We start from the raw sequence: 25,729 nt of genomic DNA, 5'->3' as shown, positions 1-25,729 counted from the left end.
GTAAGCAAGAAAAAGAAGAGGGGGGAAAAGAAGGAGAGGAGAAGAAAGGAAAAAATAAGAGTACGGGGAGCACCACCACCAGAAATCGCCGGCGGCAGCGCACAGCAGCCCTCAGTGGAGGTTGAAAAGGGTTAACTATGTTTTTGGTCCTTGGACTTTCTCAAGTTTTCACTTTTAGTACCTAAACTTAAAATTGACTGGTCTTGGTCCTTGATCTTTTGCTCCATTAATGTTTTGTAGTTCCTGCCGTTTGTTGTCCCATTAAACAATGATGTGGCCACCACTGAGAATGCCACGTGTTATACTTTTCAAATAATTTAATGGGTTCATTTTTTGGCGGTTGAAAGCCACCAGAAAATGTTTGGATGGGTTTTTGAAAGGCATGAATTGTTTCTTTCCCCTCACCTTCTCCCATCACACAAAACTTTCCAGAATTAGTGATAGAGAAAAACAAAATCATGTTCAAAACATCAATCACATAGAAAAACAAAACAACTTCAAACAATTTGCCCTTCAACATTCACGAGAACACAATGAAACTACATGAGTTGGATTTTCGAGAGCTGAGGAGGACTTATTGAGAAAGCACTTCGAGAGAGAGCAGAGAGTCTCGTCGAGCTTGTCGGCAGCGAGGGCAACGCAGCCCACGGTGTAGACTTCGTTGATTATGTGCAGGTTGATCTATGGAGATCGTGGATTTGATCTGCGCCTCCACCAAAACGACATCGTCTCCCTTGTTTCTAGGGCAAAAAACCCTAGATCTGCAATGTTTCACCTCCGGCAGTGGCGAGATGCCATGGTGAAGAGGAATGCTTGGATGTGTGGAGAGTGGTATCAATGAACCTTTCAAACAGCTCAAGTGGTGGTTAATGAGAGGTTATGGATTTGTAGTGGTGGTGCCATAGCTGGCCACGGAAGTGGATGCTTGCTTCAATGATGATGATGTTTCAACCATAGAAGCGGATTCACAGTGGTTGAAGAAGGAATTTAGCCTAATGAAACTGACGCAATTAAATGTTTCCACGGAACTGACGCAATTAGATATATAATGAAACTTTAAAGAAGAAGAAAGAACAGTGATAGACTTTTGCAGTCTGGGGACTAATCGTCCAAGGTCCATTTTATTGGCCACAAATAATGAAAGTGAGGATATAATCTCGCTAATTAAACTGAAATACTTCCAAAAACTAGATTTTTAAATCACTATTGAACAGCTCAAAATATTATTTTAGAGAAGATTTAGAACAAAACAAAAGAAATTGGTCATTAATGAACTGTGAAGGTTTTGGTTGCTTTGATAAAACAAGCGACGGGATATAAGGCAAAAGCAATTTTCTCGAGGTTTAAACTGTCAGAATTTGTTTAATCCATTTTAAACATTTTAAATCAATTTCCTGGCAATTTTTAACCATCAAAAAAGTAACCGCCTGAAAAAATATTAATAAATTTATGTCATGTCATCATTCAATGGTAGGGACTAAAAACACTAACGGAACAAAAGATACGGGACCAAGACCAATCAATATTAAGTTTAGGGACTAAAAGTGGAAATCCGAAAAAGTTCAAGAACCAAAAACATAATTAACCCAGTTGAATAAGGTATTTTTTTTTGCTTTTTTCGTTTTTGCCTTTTCCTTCTCTTTTCTTCTCTTCTTTTCCTTCTTCCACTCTCCTCTTTTCTTTTTCTTCTTTTTTTATCTGCATTAATTATTTCATGCTCTGGTTACAGGTTTTGGGCTTTGGTTTGTTGTGGGTATCGGTGCCTATGTTGTTTATGATGTGGTTTCGATTCTCTGTATATGGTTCCTATGGGGTTGGATGTTTTGATTTGGTGCTGATAGAATGGCATCCACGGAAGAAGCCAAACAAGGACGGTGCAGGTTGCGTGGTTTGACACTGAAGAAGGAGAAGATTCAGGGAAAAGTCATGCCTGTGTAGAGAAAAGGATCTATTTTGATTAAAAATTATTTGAAGATAAAGCTTTCTGAAAAAGATTAAAATCTGGGTTGTGTGTGTTTGACAATGAAGAAGATTAAGATTCAAGGTTTTAACTTATATCGATTAAGAACCTAATTAAGTGTATCTTTACTATTTTTTTTTTAAAAATGCTTACTGGTAATAACTTGCTATAACCAGTAAAATTTATAGGTCCACCATCATTTGAGTAATCGGGTGCACCAGAGAACTCGTCAATTTCATGATGTACTCTTCAAGTTCAGAATCTATAGAGCACTTATTCTTGTAGAACAAGGCAACACCTTATGAAAATTTTATTTGGGGTTCCGGTGAGGTTTAGTTATGTCCTACTTTCGAATAGTTTCTTGAGGTGAAGTTTTTTAAGGCTTTGGAAAAAAAGGAAGCAAAAGTTTTGTGGCATTCATTACAAAGTTTTTGGTTTTTCCAAGTTCTGGTTCATTTGATTGGAGAAGAATGCTCATGTCTTTAACAAAGGCTCACACTCTTAACCTTCTTAATTAATATACTGACTCCTGGTATCATAGTTAATATACAATTCCAGCTTTGAGTCTTTGACAATTAACATGTTCCCAAATAGCAGAGATGTGAAGTCAAATAATACCTGCACAGCAGCTGCAGTTTCTAGTGCTATGGTCTGACTTACAGCAGTATTACTTTCAAAGAATTTCACAATTTGATCTATGCTGTCCTTCATGTACTGTCCAAACTCCAAAGACAAATCAGTAAACTCGTAAACCAAACAAATAAAAACTCAAGCAGAGAAAGGGGACAAAAATGAATAACAGCATACAGTCATGTAACATGGAGAAGCTTTGGCAACCATCCTCCAGTCCACCTTGTCATCAAAAGGTTTGTAATGGAAGACACCGACTAATGAGTCATAGGAAGTTGCACTCTGAAAGGATGTGGAACAAATATTCAAGATATCACAAATAGTATTATGCAAGCATAAAAATCAAAATGCAGAAAATTAACATCAATGATAAGGAGTCCAACCTCTGCAAGGAGACCTTTTGGTGAGGATAACTTATATGAGCCCAACTTAATGTCAAAGACCTTTGTTTCTGGATAAAGAATTATTGAGCAACTGAGGTCTTCACATGATAATTCAGCAACGGACTCTTTGGTTTCCCCAATAAGCTTTGAAGCATTATGATTCATGTGAACTTCCAGGAAAGTATGAATAACATCAGCCTTGCTATTTACAGCCAATTGCCCATCATCACCCTCCTTATATCCTATTATTTTATTTAACTGGTTCCAGTCCTCTTCACTGAAATTAAATTCCTCACTTTCCTCTTTAGAAGATTGACTGGTCCTGGAGCATAGAACATGATCATAGGTGAGCAACACAGTAAAAGCTAAAATAAAATCCATTATTTAGTTACTGATACATGAAAATATTTTAAGACAAGACTCTTCACCATCCAAATGACCACCAAGATTTCTGTGCTTTCTGTTTCCTCATGTTATGATTTGACTCTGCCGATTTTTCCAGCAGCTTGTGAGACAACATTCTGCCAACACCATGAAATATAGACTTACCTTACATACCCTTGTTTTTTCATATGATTAATTCAATATTAATATTAAATATTAACATAACAAAACCAACAATGTACCTCCATTGTAGTATAAGTTCAATATCAAGTTCACGATCAAGATCTTCAATCTCTTTGTTGCCACTAATTGTCACCTGAGTGGGGTCCGATTTGAGTAGTGAAGCATAGAGAGAAATATATCTCTTCCGCAAGCTTGCATATCTTAAAACTTGCTCCCATGACATTTTTCCACTGACAGAAGCACAATATCCGTAGTCAATGAATAATAAATAAAGATCAACTATCACCAAAGATCCCACAAAGCTCTAATATTAATTTTTTTTAGATGTCTGTACAACATTCTGAAAAGTTGAAACTGCAACCATAAGAGGGTGTTGGTTTGATGAGAATTTGAGAACATAACAAACCAAACACCCTCTAAATTTGTACTTATAAAGGTTTAATAAAGATTAAGGTTGAGAAATAGATGGAAGAAAGCTAAGTGAATGTTTTAGAACAGCATCTTCTAACATCCCTTGAAAAACTGCCCCTTAAAGTATCTTCTGTTGTTGGAGTTTTATTAGTGAGCTTTATTAGACTTCTTTTGATTAAGTTTAGAGATGAAAGCTAATAAAACAAGCAACAATGATGTTATTTGCTCATATTCTCTGTATGGAGTTGTTTAAACAGAGTTGCGGCTATTAGGAAATATGTATGATGGTCCAATGCAAAAGAACAGGGTTCATGTTACTCTGTTCTGTACATGAAAAAGAAGAGTGTTTGTAGACTCCGCATGTAACAAACCAAAAATAGTGCATGTTATTGCACTCAATAAACATAAAACAAAAAATTATAAAGAGGGATAAAATATATATATAAAAAGTTGTTGTGACACTGAAATTTCCTAAATAAGAGATTTGGTAGTGAAAAAACAACGAAGAGAATAAAGGAGCATCATGCTTTGACTGCAGCACAACATAAAGGGCAACCCATTGCATGAGGACCCATCTAGTGGGATCTGGGGAGGGTAGATATACACAGCTTCACCATTGCAAGTGGAGAGGCTGTTTCTCCGATTTGAACCCTTGACCTCCGTGTCACAAGACAGCAACCTTACCACTGTGTCAAGGCTTGCCCTATCGTAAAGGGCAACCCATTGCATGAGAACCCATCTAGTGGGATCTGGGGAGGGTAGATATACACAGCTTCACCATGCTTTGACTGCAGCCCTATCGTATCATGAAACCGCCAAACATATACAGAAAGAAAGAATAGTAACTTCAAAAAAAAATTAAAAATTAAAAAAGTATGATATGGATCAGTGAGTGATGTTTTGCCTCCTTTCAACTGTTGTTAATCTTTAGAATTTGGACTTATGACATAAATCAACCCCACAAAACTGGCCTGTATGGTAACTCAGTTAGGATTGTCCAATCTTTATAAGCACTACTTAGGTTTTATCTCTATTCAATGTGAGATCTTAACCCCCTACCATGGGCTGCACAATACAATGCTTCACTTAACCTTTCTGGTAAGCCCCTTCATACATAGCCCTTTTCGAGACATAGACAACCAACTCTGTTAGGCTGCAATTAAGGCAGGTTAAGGATGACCACAATTAAGGCAATTTCTCCAACAGTTAATCACGTGTGGAAATGTGATAGATTGTGACAAATCAAAATTATTGTATCTTATATATTTCCTTATTTGGGATTATTAGGTTTATTATCTTAGTCAATCTGAATATTTTAATTTTTTTTTCAAGAGGAATATTTTAAAGTTTTAATTCCTTATTTTAGTGACTCTGTTTCTAATTTCTGATTCTATGGGATTTGACAGGTCAATCCTTGCTGTGGCCAGCACTTCTTTATTGTACTGTTCTTCCTCAATATATCAGAGTCACCATTATACTCTGTTTTTCTACATCATCCTCGGCTTTATACAACTCATTTTGCTTCAAGCGGTGATTGATCTCTGGGTTGCCACTATTGGTCATATTAATATCTAGGCTTCTCATGGACTGAGCTTTGCTAATTCCTCGCTCTCCAGGGCACTTACCTGGGGCATTTCCGTTGTGAAGTAAAAGCACTTTTTAAGATATAACATGAGCACAACTCACAGAAGAGGCAGAAAAATAACATGTAAGAGGCACTTGTACTATCCATCATCATTCATCCCATCTTGGCATTTAAGGCACACTTTTTAACTCCTTTAACTACACTCACCTAAATATAAAGCCTACTAGTTGAGAGTTTCAATTTTAAAGATAATCATACAAATAATTTGATGAAAAAGCATATGTGCAGATGAAGCATGGATACTCTATTATGGCAGATTTGGGAAACAGATACGTAGATATCAATTCTAACTTACTAACATGTTTCCAAGATAATTCAGTCAAACACTAGTCACTAGTCTTATTTTAATTGTAAGTTTGGCTGTTAAATTGGGGTTACTTATCAAAGTGACACTCCCAATCTACAGTAATTAGTATTCACAAAATTTAGCTTGGCAAAAGACTGTGAACAGAATCAGAATGTGTTCAAGTACCTTGCCTTCTTTATCTGGTCAGATACAGCTTTGTACGCATACTTCCACCAAGACCTGGAATCAGCTTTTACTGGCACCAGTGGACGATAATGAGCATACTTTAGACGTTGATTAAATGCAGCAAAGTTGTCTGCTAATTTCATGATATCACCATATCCATCCTACAAAGAAAAAATGCAAAAACTATCCCTAAAATTAATCACAAACTCTGGAAAAAAAAGAAAAACAAAAATAAAGAAACATCAAATGAACCTTAGATATGCTAATTGTAACATCATCCAAATTCACCATAGCCTTCTGTAAAGGTTGTTTGCTATCAGCAACTTCAGTTGGCAGCAGCTTGGAGTACTTTGCTTTCCCAGTCACCGGTTGCAGAAGGTACGAGTGCTTTCTTAACAAATTATCAGCTGGCTTCCCATCTTTGGTGCCAAATTTAAATATCTGAATTTTTTACAAGAAAATTACGAAGAGAAACTAAAAGAAAAAGAGGTTAAGTAATAAATTCATGATGAAAACAAAAGAAAATTGCATGCCACCTCCAAAGGAGCCAAGTGAATAATTTGTCAGAGAGGCAAAATATCTCTAGTGGGAAAAGACCATTGTTGTTGTTGTAGTAATTTTAACAGGGAAAGGAAAGAAATCTATCACCATTCAACACCTCCCACCCCCCATCTTTTACAGGATCGGGATAAAAGAACACTCTGACACCTAGCCAATAAGTACAATCCACAAGCAAAAGCAAACTCCCATCAAACCGCCTAGACAATGCACAGAAACACACTAATTTCCCCTACCATTCAAGAGAACCAATTTGAAACAGCCCCTCTCCTCCCGCACAGCAAGACTATCAACATTGACCACAAACATAGTATCATGATAACCAAACTAACTAGGATACCAAACACATTCACATCCACTCCTTAAATACATGACATATATTAAAACAGAAAAGGACTTCAAAGAAGTTGAGGAAAGAAATAACGGATCTACGTAAATCCATAGCCCTCCTTATCCACTCCAGTATCCACCATACATACCTGAAACCACTCTGAAGGAAGCAAATCTTCCCATGCTTTGTTAACATGCCATGGTATAATATCTGAATCTAAATAAACTGCAAGTCGATCAAGTTCAACAGACTGCAAAGCAATGGGGAAAAAAGACATTAACAACAAAAGAACACTGGCAAGTAGCAATAGAATAGTTAGACGGAATGAAAGGCATTAATCATTACAGACTACGCAGTAGCATTATTTTCATTCAGCAATTTATGGACTTAACTATTGTTCCAAGCAATTATGTTTCATTGGTAAGTAAAAAGATTCATTGAAAGAAAACAAAACAAGGAAATAATAGAGTTGCAGAATATGATAGACAAAATAAGCTCCTCACTCTCAAGCAAATAAAATTTCCAAGATACAAAATTTAAGATAACCTTCCTTTGTTTCAATGCAAGATATACTTTAAACCTTTATCAAATTAACAAGCATCTGAATCAGTACAAAAGGATTTCATTGCTACAACCAATATCAATTGACACTAAGTCACATTGGAACCTTTTGAATGCGATCTAGTGCGCCTCCAGTAATAAAAGTCTCCTTCCCAGAATCATCGACTGTCACAGCCAAGAGTTTGTCCAACATAACTCCAGCTGCAAATGGGTGCCCTGGATTGCTACAAGACAGAATATCAGGCTATAGAAGGATATAGAAAGTTGAGTGAGATCAAATTTACATTCATAAAACATTCCCAAAATTCTCCTTTACCTCTCACCATCCTCATATCTGATGTGAATATTAGAAATTGAAAGCTTCAAATTTCCAATGATGGTGCTGATGAGGGATCCCAACCATGATTTATTCTTAAGATTAAAGAAAAAGATACATGAGCCCATATAAGGTATTCTTGATCATACAGAAACATGCATGCATATGTTTACATAAGGATCCAAAGAGGAATATGGAAAGCATCACCCTAAACATATGCATCCAATGCATAGGTACAAGAAAATTATATACGAAATGGCTTTATTCCAGAATCCATGAATAAACTTTACACATATTTCCCAATTCACTACTAATAGGAAATGAAATGCAACTTTGAAAAGATAACTTTAAAAATATCATCACCATTTAGTTATAAGGCAAATTTGTTGGTAACTTTCATGAGAAATATCTTGTTTGGGGTTTAGGGTGAGGCCAGGGATTTGTCCTTCAACTTTGGAACAGTTTGTGATTGTTAACATTTAAAATTTAAAGGCTTTGACAAGAAGGAGGCAAAAGTTTTGTGGCAGTGATGCAGTTTTGGCAGTCCTTTGATGAAACATAACAGTATATGTATTATATTCAGTGTGTACAGTATGTACTGTGCAAGTTTTGGGTGTGTTCATGATGTGTGAACTCAGCTGCTGACCTGTCATCATGCAACTAAGTTGAGTTAGTTAGGAGTTAGGATAGTTGTACCCTGTATTAGAAAGCTAGAGCTAGTAAGTTATCAAACTGACAACTGAGTATGATCAAATGCACAGTGTAAGCTTTTCACATTTTCCTAATAAAACATTCATTTTTCTGAAAGTTCTCTCCTACTCTTTCTCTTCATCATTTTTGTTGGAAAGCCTCCTTAAATGAAGTTCCCCAAGCCCGCCTTAGTTGCAGCCTCTTTGGTGGCTGCCTTATTTGCAACCTCAAGTGGTGTTTAGTCCCACATAACTAGAGATATCAAATATGGCTTAAATAGAGCTCATGAAGTTTGGGAAGTCCTCACCTTACAAGTCTATTTTGTGGGATTAAATTAGAAGCCCTAAGCCCAAATTATATGATGATATCAGAGTCTATCCTAGATTAATTGTTGGGCCACTTGCATTATCACACTCTAAACCGGTACCCTGGGCAAGAGGCCAAGTGTTGGAAAGTCATCTTAATTGCAGTGACCCCTACCCAGCCTTAATTACAGCCTCTTTGGAGGCTACCTTAATTGTAGCCTCAAGTGTGGTGTTTAGTCCCACATCAACTAGAGATTTGGCTTAAATAGAGCCTATAAAGCCTAGGCAGTCCTCATCTTACAATCCGGTTTTGTGTAGTTGAACCTGGAGGGAGCAAAATGCTCTCTGTTTATGGGTTATTCTATTCAGTACTCTGCCATTAAATATTAAGGAGTTACCATTTCAAATAAGTCCAGAAATTGAGCAGTTCTGCAGAACCTTGGGTGCATGGATGGTGCTTGACACAATACAAAGTGAAAATCCACTATTTATTTAACAAAAAATTACTAAAAGCCAAGCTCATACCATTTCTGACTTTAACTGTTGTGACTTCTCCCACAGTTTCAATTCCATCTCCTGTTGCCAAAAGGGAGGGAAAGTATGCTTCATCAAATAAAACGTCTTCAAGCCAAATTGAACTAAACTTCATCTAATTCTTACTTGAGTTCTTACCTGTATTAGGCTTTTCTTAGCTTCTTGGACAGCATCCTCACTGCATCCCTCAACTTGAGTTGCAGGTTCAGCTAGTAAGAAAATGCGATCCAAATATACTAAGACTGGATCTTGACCAAGCCTACTCCATGGAACCTTAAAAGAAATACAAACATCAAATGTGACCATCACTCGTGCAGAAAGGAATATGTGACTCTCTTACAGCATTGGCAATTATGAATATGATATGCTCATAAAACAATAAAACAAAGAAGATCAACAGGAAAAATCGTTCCATGCCATGGCCATGCTGCTGAAATAGCCCCCACAGTGCCTCACTCATTTAACATGTCATTATCCTCAAAATGAAAAATCAACTATGAAAAACAAAAACCAGAAATTAGAAAAATGAGAAATAAAATAGTTGGTTTAACCACAAGTTAATCACAAAAATGGGAGAATAAAGCTAGCAAAATACAAATAACACAGCAAAAATAATTGAAATATAATACTTTTAAGGTGCTGCTTTACTGTGTAAATTAAATCTATCTCAACTTTTCATTTCTTCATCGAACATTACAAGGCTCAAGCTTCATGTTTCTTCATCTAAGCTCTTGCTCTTTTAATGCCATTTCTTTCCACCTCATTCTCCTGTTTTCCTTTATGTTCATCCTAGGCCGAAGAGGTTTGCAGTAGAAAGAAAGAGGAGTCAATCTTGATCATTCAATCTTACATAAATGATCAAGAATCAAGATTAGATTGAAGTAAAATCAATCTTGGCTATCCATGGAAGATTGAATAATCAAAATCATTTCCTCTCACCCAATGCATGCATGCATATATACGTACTTTAATTACATGCAGCAATATATATAACTAGATATTATCTTGTTTTTTGATACGAGTACATTAGCAAGTTATAACTAGATATTTTAAAATACACCAATGGTGTAACGCACTCATACTAAAAAACAAGTCTGTGAGTATGTGTGCACGCATGTGTACATTAGCAAATGCTTGTGGGGTTTGCTAACACGCACACACTTGTTTTTTAGTATGAGTACGTTAGCAACCTATAACTAGAGATTATCTTAAACTATATCTTAAACTGCAGAGTGTTGTCGGTACCCTTCTCTTATTTGGGTATCTCTATTAGGACAAACCCACGGTGTAGTGAGACATGGGATTCAGTAGTCAAAAAATGTGAGAGAAAACTATCAAAGTGGAAACAAAAATATCTTTCTTTTGGGGGAAGGGTGACTCTAATAAAGTCAGTCCTGAACTCAATACCTATCTTCTTTTTCTCCTTTTTCAGGGTGCCAAAGAAAGTGATGGACAAGCTGGTGGGGCTACAGAGGCAGTTATTGTAGAGCGGAAACTCAGACCAAAAGAAGATTGCTTGGGTGAATTGGGGTAAGTTTGTCTGCCAAAGGAGAAAGGGGGCTTGGGTATAAGGGATTTGGGGAAGTTTAACTTGGCTTTACTCGGGAAATGGCGCTGGAATTTGTTCAATCATCATGGGGAGCTGTGGGCACAAGTTTTGGAATCAAAGTTTGGGGGGTGGAGGAATTTAGATGCGACAAGAAGGTCCATCAGAGAATCTCTTTGGTGGCGAGATCTTGGCTATGCTTGTAATCTGTCCGAGAAAGGGAGCTGGCTTAAAAATGGGACAAAATGGAAAGTAGGATGTGGATCAAAGGTCTTGTTCTGGGAAGATGGATGGATGGAGGATGGGGTCTCGCTTAAGGAGAAGTATCCAAGACTGTACCAGATCTCTCAACAACAAAACCGACACATCCAGCAAATGGGGACAATAACAGATACAGGTTGGGAATGGAAGCTTCAGTGGAAGAGGTTCTTCTTGGAGGCTGAAATAGACACGGCTGCAAAATTTATGAAACACTTACATCGTCTGACGATACATGTGCAGCAACAGGACATGTGTAGATGGGAGGGAGATTCGAGCGATAAGTATACAATGGGGAGTGCTTACGAATTACTCAATAGGAATTTTCCGTTGGAGAGTCTGGATGAAATGTTTAAAGCACTATGGGAGATAAAAGTCCCAAGTAAAGCAACAATTTTCGCTTGGATATTGATCAGAGAAAGATTGCCTACAAAGAGTAACTTAAGAAGGAGGAATGTGGAAACTAATGACGTCACCTGCGCATTTTGCAGAAGTCATGATGAGGACAAGGCTCACTTATTCTTCACTTGAACTAACATCTTTCCGCTATGGTGGGAATCGCAATCATGGGTAAATGTAGTGGGTGCTTTCTCGGAAAATTCGAAACAACACTCCTACTACAATATCAGCGGACTTCAGAGGTGGCAGACCTGGTGGATTGCTTTGACATGGTGTATTTGGCAGCATAGGAATAGGATGGTCTTCCAAAATGAAAGTTTCAACAACCATAAAGTGATGGAGGACACTATTTTATTGTTGGACCTAGCTTAAAAATCTAGAGAAAGGATTTGATATCCCGTTTCACTCCTGGTCCAGTAACATTAGGGATAGTTTTTTGTGTTGAGGGGGGATAGTTTATATAATACAAGTTAGGCTGGTTGGGTACCTAGCGGTTAACCAGATCTTTGGTTTCCTAATTCAAGTTGGTTAGCATGTATTAGGTCACCACAATTCTGCACCTTACAAATGCTAGGATGTATATACAATAGTACTGCTTGTACTATTTTTAATGTTCTATATAATATATATATATATATATATATATATACTTTTGCTGATAAAAAAAAACTATATCAATGGTATAGCTAGCTAATGTACTCATACTAAAAAACAAGTGTGTGTACATTAGAAAATCCCTATATATATAACCACACTCAACATCTTATATTTCTAAATTTCTGAGTAACAACAGTTGATCCCCCCACCAACCTGAAGTTTCACTGATCCAAGAAAACCTGCCTTAACCTTCACAGGAAGTTTTAAAGCATTTAGAGCCTCAGGCTTCAACTGCATATTCTTTAGCTCTACATCACCTGTTTCATATTTCAGTTCAGGCAACAAAAAAAGATAAGAGATATATTATGAAAAGTTAATTCGAGGTAGATAAAAAGCAAAAGCACACAAATGTACATACATAAACTCAGTAAGGATATATTTGGGAGTTGGATTAAACTCAGTAAGGATATATTTGGGAGTTGGATTTTGGAGGAAAAGGGAAGACAAGACAAATTTTTAATTTCCAAAAAATATCCTCTAATTTGATTTTTTTTTAATGGAAGAAATAATGTGATAAATTAGCATAAATTGGATGTCCTAATATTTTGTCTATTTTTGTAAGGCTTAATTATCAACTTGATCCCCAACTTATTTTAAAAGATTCAATTTAGTCCTCAAATTCAATTTGGTCCTCAAGTTTTTTAAAATGCACCAATTTTGTCCTTTCCATCCAATTAAACTGACACCGTTAGGATTGCGAATTCCAAGGGTTTTTGTTTACGAACATTGGTGGTTTTTAACCGCCACTATATTCAATATTATTTTTAATAAAAGAAGCATAGAAGGAGATGACAAGGAGATCCAGAAAACATAAAATGGGGGGAGGAGACAAACTCATCGACGACAGACGATGGAGGAGGGCAGCAGTGGAGCATCGGAATGTGATTGAGCTTGGGAGAGTGTGAGGAAGAAGGTCAATAGGAAAGGGAGTGTCACACTCACGAACATCATCTTTGACCCCTGCCGCATCATCTATGTCTCTACCGGCGTCGGCCACGAGGTCGTTGCTCTCCACCACCTCGGCCTCCACGACATTGTTCAACCAGCTTTGCCAGAGCCTGGGGCTCTTCTGCTTGGAGGACTTAATCATCTTGGCAACATGGGAGGATTTCAAAAACAGTGTTTCGCTTCTCTTCGGATTCTCAGAGCATGATCTCCTTGTACTACAGCAACTCCTCCATGTGCTTGATGTGACATCATTTGGATACGGCATCGGATCTGAACTGCGGGAAGAGCTGAGAGTATAAGATGTACTCGATCTGCGAGATGCAGCCTTTGGCTTCTTCAATTGATGCGATGAGGATGCTGAGGCTTGTCGCGAGCTTTGTGTCACCACCAGCAAGGAGGGGAAACCCTAGCTTTTGGGACATTCTCTTTGTTGTTGTTACTGCTTATTCTTCTTCATCCATTGTAGATCGGTGATGAGATGGAATGGGAGGGGGAGGAGGTCAGGCTAGGTGGCGTCATCGTGTGTCACTAGCAAGCGGATATGTATATGAGCAAAATATAGTGACGGTTAAAAACCGTCACTATTCGTAAACAAAAACTACTAGAATTTGCAATCTTAACAGCGTCACTATAATTGGACTAAAAGGACCAAAGTGGTGCATTTTAAAAAACTTGATAGCTAAATTAAATCTTTTAAAAACTTAGAGACGAAATTGAATCTTTTAAAATAATTTGGGGACCAAATTGATGATTAAGCCTTCTTGTAAATATGATATAATTCTCATCATTTAAAAATAAGAAAATTGTCCTGTCTTTCCTTCCCATCCGAAACCATGAAGTCTACCCCAAATCCTTCAATAATGATGACTAACTACGATATATATCTGTATGCATAGATGGACCTCGCCAAAAAATGCACATTGACCTCGTAATAACACCCCACTAAATCAAGACAGCTAGAACAAATTATGCATTGAATTCTCCATCACATTTTCAGAAAGAGGAAATAAAAGAAAAACGTAAAAACATCCAATATAGCCAAATGCTAACTGTTGATAGCAGAATCATCATCTAATACCTTTCCCCTCTCATTCAAAACTACATTGATTGGAACTAGGCAAAAATTTCACAATCACCAAAAACTAACAGTTTCAAACACAATTTGCTACTCGAATCACTCGCGCACCCTTGCCACGGTTCCTCTGGCAAACTCAACAGATTGAACACTCGGAAATTTAATTCTACAAATATAAACGCCCGAAATTAATAACCACATATAGTGCAACAATGCAGAAATATCACAAACACCAAAAACAACAGTTCCAAACACAATTAGGTAGTCGAATCACTCGCGCGCAATCGCTACGGTTGCCTGCTCTAGCACATTCAAGAGATTGAGCACTTAAATTTCAATTCGACAAATATAAACGCCGGAAATAAATATCAACCACTGCAGTTGATACACGAACTCGTAGCCTCACTCTAACTTCAACTCAGCAATCAAGTGAAAAATAAGAAACAGTTCAGCATTTCAACGTTTCAGAGAGTGATTAAGAAAGCGAGGAAGAATAAATAAGAAGAGTAGGAGTTAGGATTTTGAGAACCTTTCCAGACACTGATTTTGAGAGCTTCTTTGCTGAGCCCTCTCACATAGTTGCCAAGGTACCTCTGCAAGAGGTACGCCACCTGATCCTCCAGCATCTTGAGGCGGAGTGATCATATACGCCGCACGACGACGACGATCGCGGCGATTAAGAAAGACGAAAACGACGACGACGGCGATAAGAAGAAAAATAAAAAAGAGGATACAAAAACTTCTCAAGGAATGAGTGATTCGGAACTTGAAGGTCACGTTGTTGTCGCTTTGGCCCCAAAAATATATAAATAAAGATAAAATAAAATTAAAATAAAATTAAAATAAAAAAAATGTTATTACTATCCTTGCTCTGTAAGGTTCTCCAACAGTAGTAGATTCATATCTTGCATAAGTATACGATAAACTAATAATATTATACGATTATTGTTCAAACATGAGAGTTGACCACGTACAAAACTGATCACGTGTCCACCAACGTGGCTGTTTAGGAGGGTAGTATTGTAGACATAGGAAACCGTGAAAAATTATCGATTTTATTAAAGAGGTGTTATCAATATATTCCCAACATAATTAATAATTAAAAATACTAAAGTTTAACAGAAATTATATTTTTAAATTTTATTTCTTATTCAATACTACTGTACAAGTTTTTTTCCTAATTCTTTACTAATCTTTAACTAATTTTAATTAATAATGAAATAGTAGTAGTAATAAACTTAAGAGAGTATGTTAAAAGCTTTTTTATCATTTTATTAATCTACACATTTACCAATATCTGAATGCGGTTGCCGTTGGGTGAGACACGCTTGCCCTTCAAGTATGCAATTAAATGACTTCGTGGCCTGATCTGCCATTGCTGACAGCGCAAGTCAGCCAGTACCTTGCAACGTGGATAATGAAAAATTATATATTTCTTTTGTTCTAGAGACTCAATATCTAATTCAATAAAATTAAGAAAATTAATTAATTTTATTTATAATAATAAATTTATTTAAAATTAATAAAAAAAATTATATTTTTCATTATTTTTTTTCTCTTTTAATAATTTTTCAATACATTACTCATTATGTCTTTCATTACAAGACTCTTTTAATTAATTTATGTTTTTTAATAAAAATAATTAATTATATTAAATATATTAATTATTTATATTATTATTTTAAAATTATTTTTTTATCTTTTTGTTCACTTAATTATTTTTATTAATATTTGAAAAGAGATTAAGTAAACAGGAAAAAATAATTAATATATTTAAAAAAAAAATATTATAAAAAGAAACAAATAAATTTCTAAAAATAGTAACGAAATAAGTAGTTAAGTATGCATATTTATTTTGAAAAATATGAAACTCATATGTCAGCCTTAATTGGAACAACAACCATATAATCCAAGTGAAATTATTTAAATTGCATATTATATTGCCCTTTGTTTATAATTGTATTTTGCAGTTCAATTATAACAAATTATATAGTACCATCTTATTTCATCCAGGTTTTTATATTAAATTAGAATCGAGTGATCTTTTGAAGGTAGTTAAATTTTTTAGAGTATTTTTTAATACGATAAGTTTATTAAAGTAATTCTACATTTTTTTATAGTTTTCATAATATTTATATGACTTTAAAAAAATGTAAATTGATGGAATATATCTCGTTTTAAATTAAATACTTTAAATTTATATGTTTATATTTAATCCAACATAAAAAAAAATGCTAGTAAAACATTTGAAATAATTGTTAGTATTAAAATAAAAGTGTCACCAATATATGCTATATGATTACTAATGGATGTCTAAAAATGGTATAGAAAACAGGTTTGTTTGTTCTAATAAACAGTACTTGGATCCTCAATATTAAGATGAGTCTTTTACGGTTTTACTTTTCTTAAACATTTTTATCTAACTAAAAAGATTGTTTGAATTTGAGCTCTGAAAACTCTATGCATGTAATATTCAAATGCTAGCAGAAAAAACATTCATAAACAGCATGCCCTCAACTTAAACCAAATTCTATAATATTATTTCTTTATTTCTTTGTATCTTAAATTTTGACTTTAAGATATATGTTATAAGAGGGAGATGAATAAATATGAATTAAATAATTATACTTAATAGTGGGATGAATTTAAAGTTTATAACAAAACTTAAATATGTTTTTAGTCTTTTAAATATAAGTCACTTTTTTAGTTTTCCATATTTAAAGTTATTTTTTTATCCTGAAATTCATAAAATGTTTTTTTAGTCATTATGTAAAGTGAGTCAAAAAATAAATAAAAGATTCATAATTTCTGTCATTTTTTCACTATCAAATTTTGATTTTCTATTTTATATTTTAAAGTATAATTTTTTGGCAATTTTAGACTACCAGAGTCAAGTCAATAAAAAATCAAAGTAATTTTTAAAGTAATTAATGGGTTTTAATTTTTTTTAATGACTTGATTATGATACTTTTTAACTTTCACAACCCGTTGTTTTAAATATAAAATAAAAAGTTAAATTTTGATTATCAACAATGACAAAAATTGTGAATCTCAGTATTCTATATTTGACTTAAATTGTGTAAAAGGACTAAAAATTATTTTTTATTGACTTGATTCTAGCCATTTAAAACAACAAAAAAATGTACTTTAAAATAAAATAAAAAATCAAATTTTGACAATCAAAATTGTTACAAATCATAAATTTCTTATTTTATATTTAACTCATATTATAGAGAAGGATTAAAAAAGAATATTTTATGAATTTTAAAGACTAAAAAAATAACTTTAAATTTAAAAGACAAAAAATATGACCTACATTTGAGACACTAAAAATATATTTGAGCCCTAATCATAAACTTTAAATTCATTTCACTGTTAAGAAATTTAGGTTGTGTGTTATAAAATGAAATAAATATTATTTTAAATTAGATCTTATAAATAAGAACGAAAAACGAAGGGAATAGTATTTATTCATCACATAATCTATTATTTATCTATTCGAATCAAAGAAAAAAAAAAGATTTATATTACATGTTTTTTGCCTGCAAGAAAAGAGAATATCAAATGAGTTTGAGGTAGATTATAATAAACCTGATATTGTGATTGAACAAATACAAAAGTTGAGTTTGTAGAAGCCTCAACCTAGTGTTGGATACGGCCTTGGGTAATTGATGATGGACTTGGGCAAGAACAACAGCTAATTCCACAAGGTGTGTTGCTAGTTACACCTAGCATTTTATTAAAATACTAAAACTGTTCTTATGCTTTTTTCGCATTTGTGATGGGTGTGTGTGAGGGTGATCTGTAAATCATACGGATCACATTGATCTGTAAAGTTGATACGAATCAACTTGATCCATAAGTCTTTTATGGAACAATACGGATCAACTTGATCCATAGAAGTCTTACGGATCAAGTTGATCCGTAAAAAGCTTACGGATCAAGTTGATCCTTAAAACTTTTGCGATTAAATTTAAATGACTTACGGATTAAAAATATTTTCGTCATTTCACCTTAAGTGCTGAGTGCACTAACAATAATGCTAGGTGCACCTAGTAACACCCTTCCACAAGGTGCCAAGGCCATCGCAAGTCTTGAGCCATTACCCAAGTGTATTTATTCTCACAAACCACTAAAGCTTGGCCGTTGTTATAACTTGGTAGTCATGATGCACCCTGTTAAGAAATGCTTGTAGTCGCTGAAAATATCAAGAATCTCCATAAAATTGAGTCTATATGCTGTATATACTTTAAATGATTGTTTATGTAAACAAAATATATGTCAAGCTGTTGATTATTTTTTAAATATGTTGTTTATTTATGTTTTTATAAGTTTAGAATGTACTATGTTTATTATTATATGTAAATCTAAGCAAGTTTACCCTTAGATTTGCATATTTAAAACTCAAATTAGACACTAACTGATAAAGCAATTACATTCCCAATATTCAAACTAGCAACTGATCTATATGTTTGGTGTTCCTAGACAAGTGTCTTTGTTAATAATAGCACTCTCATTTCATTTTTTAAATCCGGCTTAACAGCCTCTAAATTCGTTACTTTGATACTAGTATTTGTTAATTAATGATCTCAGTATTAGTGAGGCTTCACTGATCTCGCCCGCATAAAACAAAGATTCAATTATAGACATGGTTACAGCACAGTTTTTATTTCTTGAATCAAGGACATTAGTTAACAAATAAAAAACGAAACAGTGATAGAAGGTTTTTCTTAATTGTCTATTTCTTCTCTATAATATCAATGGCATATACTAGTTCGTTTCACACCTCAAAATTCCACGTGACTCTCCCAATTTCTTAGTGGCATAGTGTTTCACGTCCTGCAGGCCACAGCCACGGCATATAAAAGTCCGTCCATGTACATTTTTTCTGCCTTCTTGGATTTTCATATTTAAATCAAATGCCACATAAAAGGCTAAAAATATACAAATGGAATCAGGGAAAGAAATATCAACTAAATTGGTACTATTCAGTTTCTTCGTTAAAACTTTGAAACTATTAGACACCACACCATCATATAAAATAGTACTAGTAAGTAACTAAGAGACATTGATATATATGTTTTTTTTTATAAAAAATAAACCCGAAAAAGAGCCAATTGGGAGAGAGGATCCCACACGCAACGAACTTCTCTACACGTATTACCATATACAGCTTCATGAACAAAAATCCTTTTTTTTAGGGGGGGATCTCTTCTCTCTTGACCCTTCTTCGAGGAAAAGAAAGTAACTTGGATTGGAACTTGGCTTCTACTTTCCTTTGTTCATCTGTTTTCCTCCTTTTTTTTCTTCCTTTCTTTTTTGAGAAGGCTGTAGCGGTTAAACTGTTTTTTTCGTTCTTCTTTCCTCTTAATAGCTAATCACCATACAAGTTTCAACTAAGCAGCAGCAACCGTCCCTGCACGAAATGAGTAATCTTGGGTCTTGTTTGGGGAGACAGAATTTCTTTGCTCTTTTTTTCTCAAAGCCTTCATCGAAGAAGAAAGGTTATTATTCTTCTCCTTGGCTTCGTCTCTCTCCATTTGCTCTTGTCTACACTCTTCGCTGCAAAAAGGCGTGTCCCCTCTGCAATTAAATTGACACCCCCAATCAGAACAAAATACATAGAGATCTAACAAAATTCACATTAAATCTTGATACTCAATTCTGAGGCATGAAATAATTTCTAAGCAATGCGGAGAGGGGGAAAATAAATCTTTAGATTTAAGAATCATAATCAAGACTGGTAAAAGATGAAACAAATCAAGTATTTGTATTAAGGAAACTAATCAAGTAATTGAGAGGTGTAAGAAGATGGAATTAGGGCCTGCAACTAACTTGTACATGAAGATGTCACTATTATCCCCGAGACGCTTCTTGCAAAGAGAACAAGCTTGAAGAAAGTGGGGTTGGTGATCTTCGAATCTTGCATCATAAAATCTCCCAGATCTCGGCGAGAAAATCGAATGGCTCCTAACACCTCGGTTGTAGAAAGTGCCATAACCCAAAGTCCTAGACACGAAACCATGATGGAAGTGGTGGTTGTGCCCAGAATACCCAGGCTCCATGGAAGAAGCGAAACCATGGTCCTCTTCGGAGAAAGAATGTCTCTTGATAGAACCACCGGCCATGCTCTTTATTAGAAACGAAAATGAAAAATGAACGTTCTTTTGTTGGGTTTTTGGTTTGTGGAGGGAACGAACCAAGGAAGGAACAAAACACAATACAGAGTGATCAAATGATTTGGGAAAGGAGAAGAGAAGGGACGGGTTTTATAAAGTGGTAGGTGAAGGTTTTTTGTTTTCTTCGTTGAATGCGGAAACGAGAGAGAGAGGGGGGGGCTATAATAATAAACAAACAAACAGCGGCAGGTTACAAGTTACACATTTACGAACACGAACCCGTCCCGGTGAATCCATTGGTTCGAAATACCTGCATCTAAAAAGAAAAATACTTTCATTTAATTAAAGAATGGAATTATTGGAGGGGTACCCAAAATTACAGAAATGCCATGGAATGTGCGAGAAGGCCTAAGGGAGGAATTAGAGATGAGTAACGATCCATTCACCATCTTGTATTTTAAACACTCAATTAACTCCTTTTATTTTTGTATATATTTGGTAGAATGGAAAAAAAATATAAAGTGAAAAAGAAAAAAAAATAAATAAATGAATTCCAAAATATGATCTTTTATATATTTACCGTTTATTTATTTCTCTTTCATGATCTGCCTCTATCAAAGTCTCTCCTATCATAAATTCTATAAGGAGATTGTGTATGAAACATTTTTCATTAGAAAATGATGAGGGAGGGGGTTGGTGGCAGTTTTGTGATTTGAAGGGAATGCGAGGGTATGAAGTGGGGGAGGGAAGATCTTAGCAGTTACAATTCTGGGAAGTGGTGGGGCCCAGGCACATGTCTCTCTCTTGCTTGTTGTGAAATTGTGCTGGGGGTGTAAGGAAAGTCTTGGGACCCAAACTCGCGCAGTGCGCGTAAGAGTAACGGTCACTCACACACCGCCTAAGCCCTAATGTATGTGTGTCCCACAATAACTACTGCACTGTTTCTTTTCTTTCTTTACCCTGGTTTTTTTCAGGGGCTAATTAATTGGGCCACGGGCCACGGGCCACCTGCCTCTCACATTCAATGCTTAATTTAATTCTAAACCCAACTAATCTTCTCTTCGGAATTACTCCTACTACCTCAGTACCTCCTACTCTGGTTTTTTAATGTTATTAATAACTTTAAATTTTACAACTAATCCTGGGTACCTAGTGTCTTATTTACTTAACGAAAATCTAATTAGCAAATATTAAATGGTTTTTAATGTTTTAAAATAAATTAATGATGAATGATAATCAATGTTCTAATATCAATTGTTAAGCAACTTAAAAATAAATGTTTTTATTAAGAAACGAAAAATTATATTCTTTATGATTTTTTTACTTTCTTATAATTTTTTACATTAAATAATTTCTCTTCTAGTTGACACTAATTAACATGACCATAAATTAATATTTTTTTCCTTCCTATTTATAAAATTCGAGTTTAAAATTAAGAAGAAGAAAAAATATTAACAAATAATTATAAAATAGAAAAATATTAATGGTAATGATAATTTTAAAAAATTATAAATTTAAAATAATTTATTGCTATAGATTAAATTAATTATTTTTCTTAATCATAAATAATTAAGTAATTGGTTAGGAAAAAGGAAGTATATTTATTCTATAGGTAAATGTTTTCAAGAAAGTATAACCTGGAAATAAGGTTGGGTTATAGATTCATACCTTGTGAATAATATAGTTTTGATATTAGAATCGAACCCAGCTCATATGACCGAACTGGAAAGACAATTATCATGAGGCCTGAGTGTGTCGATGCCTATGAATAATATAGTTTAAACAAATGATTCGTATTATTTAGATTATAATTTTTTATTATTATAAAAAAAATCTACGTGAACTCATTTACGGTCCGTTGAGCAGTGAGAAATAAAAGAAAAAAAAAAAGGAAAAAGTGAATGCAGAAAAAAGATAAGAAATTGTGTATGTTTGATTTTGTAGAAATAAAAAAAATGAAAATAAACAACAACCGCACTTTTTACTGAAATATTTTTTTTAAGACTGAAAACAATTAAGTGCCAGGTTTAAAATTGACTGTATTTGATAAAAAAAAAAAGTGACGTAATCAGCAAAATAAAAAATCAATATTAATATTTTTTATTTTAAATTTAGTTGATAATAATAAATTTATTTTAAATTTAAATTTTTTTACAAAATTATCATTATTATTAATATTTTTATTTCTTCTAATTATTTGCCAATATATTTTTTTATTTTTAATTTAAAAATAATTAATAAAAATATTATAGATCAAATTTTATAAAATGTTTTAAGTATCATTTTAAATTTAAATCTAATAACAGAAAATAGGGAATATTTAAATTGTTGTGCGTATCTGTACCCAAAAAAAAAATAATGTGCGCAATTAAGTTGCAAATTCGGGTGATTCCTTAGCCCATGCCTAAAGTTAACTTGTTTTTCTAACTTACAGAAACACATTCAATTTATGATGACTTTTCCCGACTTTTCACACCATTCGACGCTTGACATTAACCGGCGCCCGGTGGAACCTTTTTCCTTAAGAAAAATGACCAATCAATAATTTCCTAAATTCACTTTAAACAGAGGAGGAGTTATTTTTCTTTTCTCATTTTAATGATAGGTGTTTTTCAAAAACCAAACCTACCGTATTTATATCGCGTGTAGCACGGTTGACCTTGAACAAATTTCATTTGCTATGGGAGTATGAATACAATTACTAGGGAAAAAAAACCATTTAAATTAAATTCGATTTCGGAATTTTTTTATTTTATTATTAAAAAATAAAGTCCCACACAATTATAGTAATTTCTTTTTCAAATATTTTAGTCCGAATTTAATTACTTTTTTTGTGAACAATTTAATTATTGATTGTGTATTAATCTATAATAAGTCCCAATTAAAGAATACCTCTATTATATAAAAGATACTACCTTATAAATAAAATGATTTATTAATTGTTTTTTAAATCATAATTAAAGATATATTAGTTAATTAATGGAAATAAATTAACCAAATGAAATCCTAATGATTATATATATACATATATATATATATATAATCGAAAATTTTAATATCACTAATAAAATTAATTAAATTTCTTTATTTTATGAAGTTGTTAAAAGGATCTTACACATATAGTAGCTAATACCTAATATTTAATTTCGTATTGCGAGATAAATATACATGTTTAAATTCATATTTCATTAAATAAATTAAAGTTTAAAAAATCATATTTTATTTGTTAATACATTATTAATAAGTCTTTGTTTAATGATAAAAGGAAAACAGAGAGAGAATACAAAGAAATTAATATAAAAAATAAAGAAAAAGCTTTGGAGAAAAAATGTTGAACTCCTGTTATCAACTAACAAAGCAGTATGAAATTAATTATTTACCATTCACTGTTCATATAAATTATTTCTTATTTTCAAAAAGTTTAGAAGTTATCTTTATGTAACTATCTTTAGTCCAAACTTCTTTATTTTCAAAATATCTTATGTGAAAAAAATAATTAATGAAATTAAAAATCCGTAAAATAGCAATAATTATGAAAAGAAAAACTAAAATATCATTGTTTTAGTTGGAATGGAGCAGTAAAAAGCTTTGAAAAAAACTTATTTGTTGATCGTACCTTATACACTTTTTTTGGTAGAGTTACTTTTTTTTATATATTTTGGTAGAGTACCTTACAGGCTTATCCAGTTAATATAGTAATTATTTGAAATTTCTTAAATATGAATACATGTCACTTCTAACAACTGTACAGGTTACTCAGCGGCAATGATCAAGTTGAACTTTCTTCGACAATGTCAAGGCTTAGAAATTAGACATGTATATTATTAATTTTTTAGGCACATATAGACTTTTGTGTTGTGTGTAAATCTCAAATTAGTGTCCGCCAAACAAAAATTCCAAAATTGGTGCAAATTTATGAGAAGACACAGAAGTGTTGGGACGCACGCGCCTTGAGTGGGAGTGAGAAATGTGAAACCAGCGAACTGTCCAATTGTACGTGCATCGCTACTCTTTTTTTCCCGCTCCGAAACCGAAACCCACGGTTCCGCTTTTTCCCTGAACCTTGCTTCTCACTCCAGTTCCCCAACGTCACCCATGCCCTTAACTTTTTCCCAGATTCTTTCGTCGTTTTCCTCCACAAACCGAAACGGGTCCCGTTTCGCTAACCTCGAAGCACGTTGGCCCCACCAACACTGACACCATAATCATATGATGGCGTGGCTTACTTTTTTAAATGGTTTCGATGCCCTTTTCGGGATTTGTTTACCATTATTATTACATGCTCAAATCAACATACTTTACCCGCATTAAACAAATCAATTAATACGATATTATTTTAGTTTAATTGAATTTTTAGATATACAAATGTGTTAGAATAAAAAAGTTTTGTATATAATTGTTTCTCGTGAAAATTGCTAGTGTTTTTAGAAGAAAAAGAAATACCTGCTTTTCCCAAGGACTGGTGTTCAGTGTTCCCCTTCGAGCCTTCGACACGGCTCACCCACCCGCTGCTACCGTTTCAACACGTGTATGACACGTGGCTGATGCTGGCACTCGTCACTGTTGATTTTCTGCCACGTGGTCTCAACGGACAGATGCAACTTTTTCTTGCTTGTTGCTCCCTAATTCCCGCTCCTCTGATTCCTTTATTTTGGTTTGGTCCAACTCCATTGACTAGTTGACTCGCTCATGTCACCGTCGGATCTTGCATCTAATTCTCTTGCTTTTTTTAGTTTGCGTTTGCTGAACTTTCAATTTTAAGTTCTTTTGTTGCCTTGTGTTTGACTTTGAATCAAAAGAAATAAAAATAAGATTAAATTATTTATTTCATCTGTCTAGTTTTATAATTCTTAACTTTTTAGTTTTTATAATTTAAAAGTGATTTTTTAATCTTATAATTTATATTTTAATTTTTTTTAGTCCTGTATAATTTAAAAGTGTATTTTATAATTTTTTATATTTTAATTCATTTTTAATCTCGAAAGTGATATTTTTAATTCTTATAATTTATATTTTAATTATATTTTAATTCTTATTAAAAAATATATATATAAATAATTAATTATAAATTAGTTATAAATTATTAATCTTTTTTATTACAAATTATCTTATGATAAATTATTTACTATTATTTTTGTAGTTAATTGTAATTGATAATATTTTTGATATTTTGATGGCAAAAACTAAAATGGAATTAAAATATAAATTATAGGAATTAAAAAGACTACTTTCAAACTATAAGGATTAAAAGAGAATTAAAATAAAAATTATAAGGATTAAAAAAATTATTTTTAAAACTATAGGGACTAAAAGAAAATTAAAAAGATAAAAATCATGAAATTATAGTAACCAAATTAATAATTT

The 25,729-nt window shown here is 33.5% G+C and overlaps 2 protein-coding genes across 2 annotated transcripts in view; both read right to left on the bottom strand.

Moving 5' to 3' along the window:
- The window catches only part of LOC114375427, a 55,282-nt gene extending 40,247 nt beyond the window's left edge, over positions 1-15,035 (bottom strand). The window contains exons 1-14 of the mRNA XM_028333206.1: positions 14,776-15,035; positions 12,377-12,480; positions 9,502-9,636; positions 9,355-9,405; positions 7,835-7,929; positions 7,625-7,742; positions 7,106-7,207; positions 6,321-6,509; positions 6,069-6,229; positions 3,600-3,770; positions 3,402-3,494; positions 2,974-3,295; positions 2,768-2,872; positions 2,579-2,674 (exon numbers count right to left, since the gene is read on the bottom strand). Of these exons, the coding sequence (XP_028189007.1) occupies positions 2,579-2,674; positions 2,768-2,872; positions 2,974-3,295; positions 3,402-3,494; positions 3,600-3,770; positions 6,069-6,229; positions 6,321-6,509; positions 7,106-7,207; positions 7,625-7,742; positions 7,835-7,929; positions 9,355-9,405; positions 9,502-9,636; positions 12,377-12,480; positions 14,776-14,872 (1,839 nt within the window). The 5' untranslated portion in view covers positions 14,873-15,035. The remainder of the gene's footprint in view (positions 1-2,578; positions 2,675-2,767; positions 2,873-2,973; positions 3,296-3,401; positions 3,495-3,599; positions 3,771-6,068; positions 6,230-6,320; positions 6,510-7,105; positions 7,208-7,624; positions 7,743-7,834; positions 7,930-9,354; positions 9,406-9,501; positions 9,637-12,376; positions 12,481-14,775) is intronic.
- A 4,089-nt stretch (positions 15,036-19,124) lies between these two features.
- Positions 19,125-20,655, bottom strand: LOC114373626 (FCS-Like Zinc finger 2-like). Its single transcript, XM_028331130.1, has 2 exons — positions 20,082-20,655; positions 19,125-19,829 (listed from the first exon to the last, which is right to left on the bottom strand). Exons 1-2 carry the CDS (start codon positions 20,372-20,374, stop codon positions 19,643-19,645), a joined length of 480 nt encoding a protein of 159 aa, XP_028186931.1. The 5' UTR covers positions 20,375-20,655; the 3' UTR covers positions 19,125-19,642.
- Between the last annotated feature and the right edge of the window lie 5,074 nt (positions 20,656-25,729).

This window comes from Glycine soja, chromosome 11, assembly GCF_004193775.1.
Source record: "Glycine soja cultivar W05 chromosome 11, ASM419377v2, whole genome shotgun sequence".
Lineage (NCBI taxonomy): Eukaryota > Viridiplantae > Streptophyta > Magnoliopsida > Fabales > Fabaceae > Glycine > Glycine soja.
The sequence above is the reverse complement of the archived record's forward strand: the minus strand, read 5'-3'. Positions and strand labels throughout refer to the sequence as shown.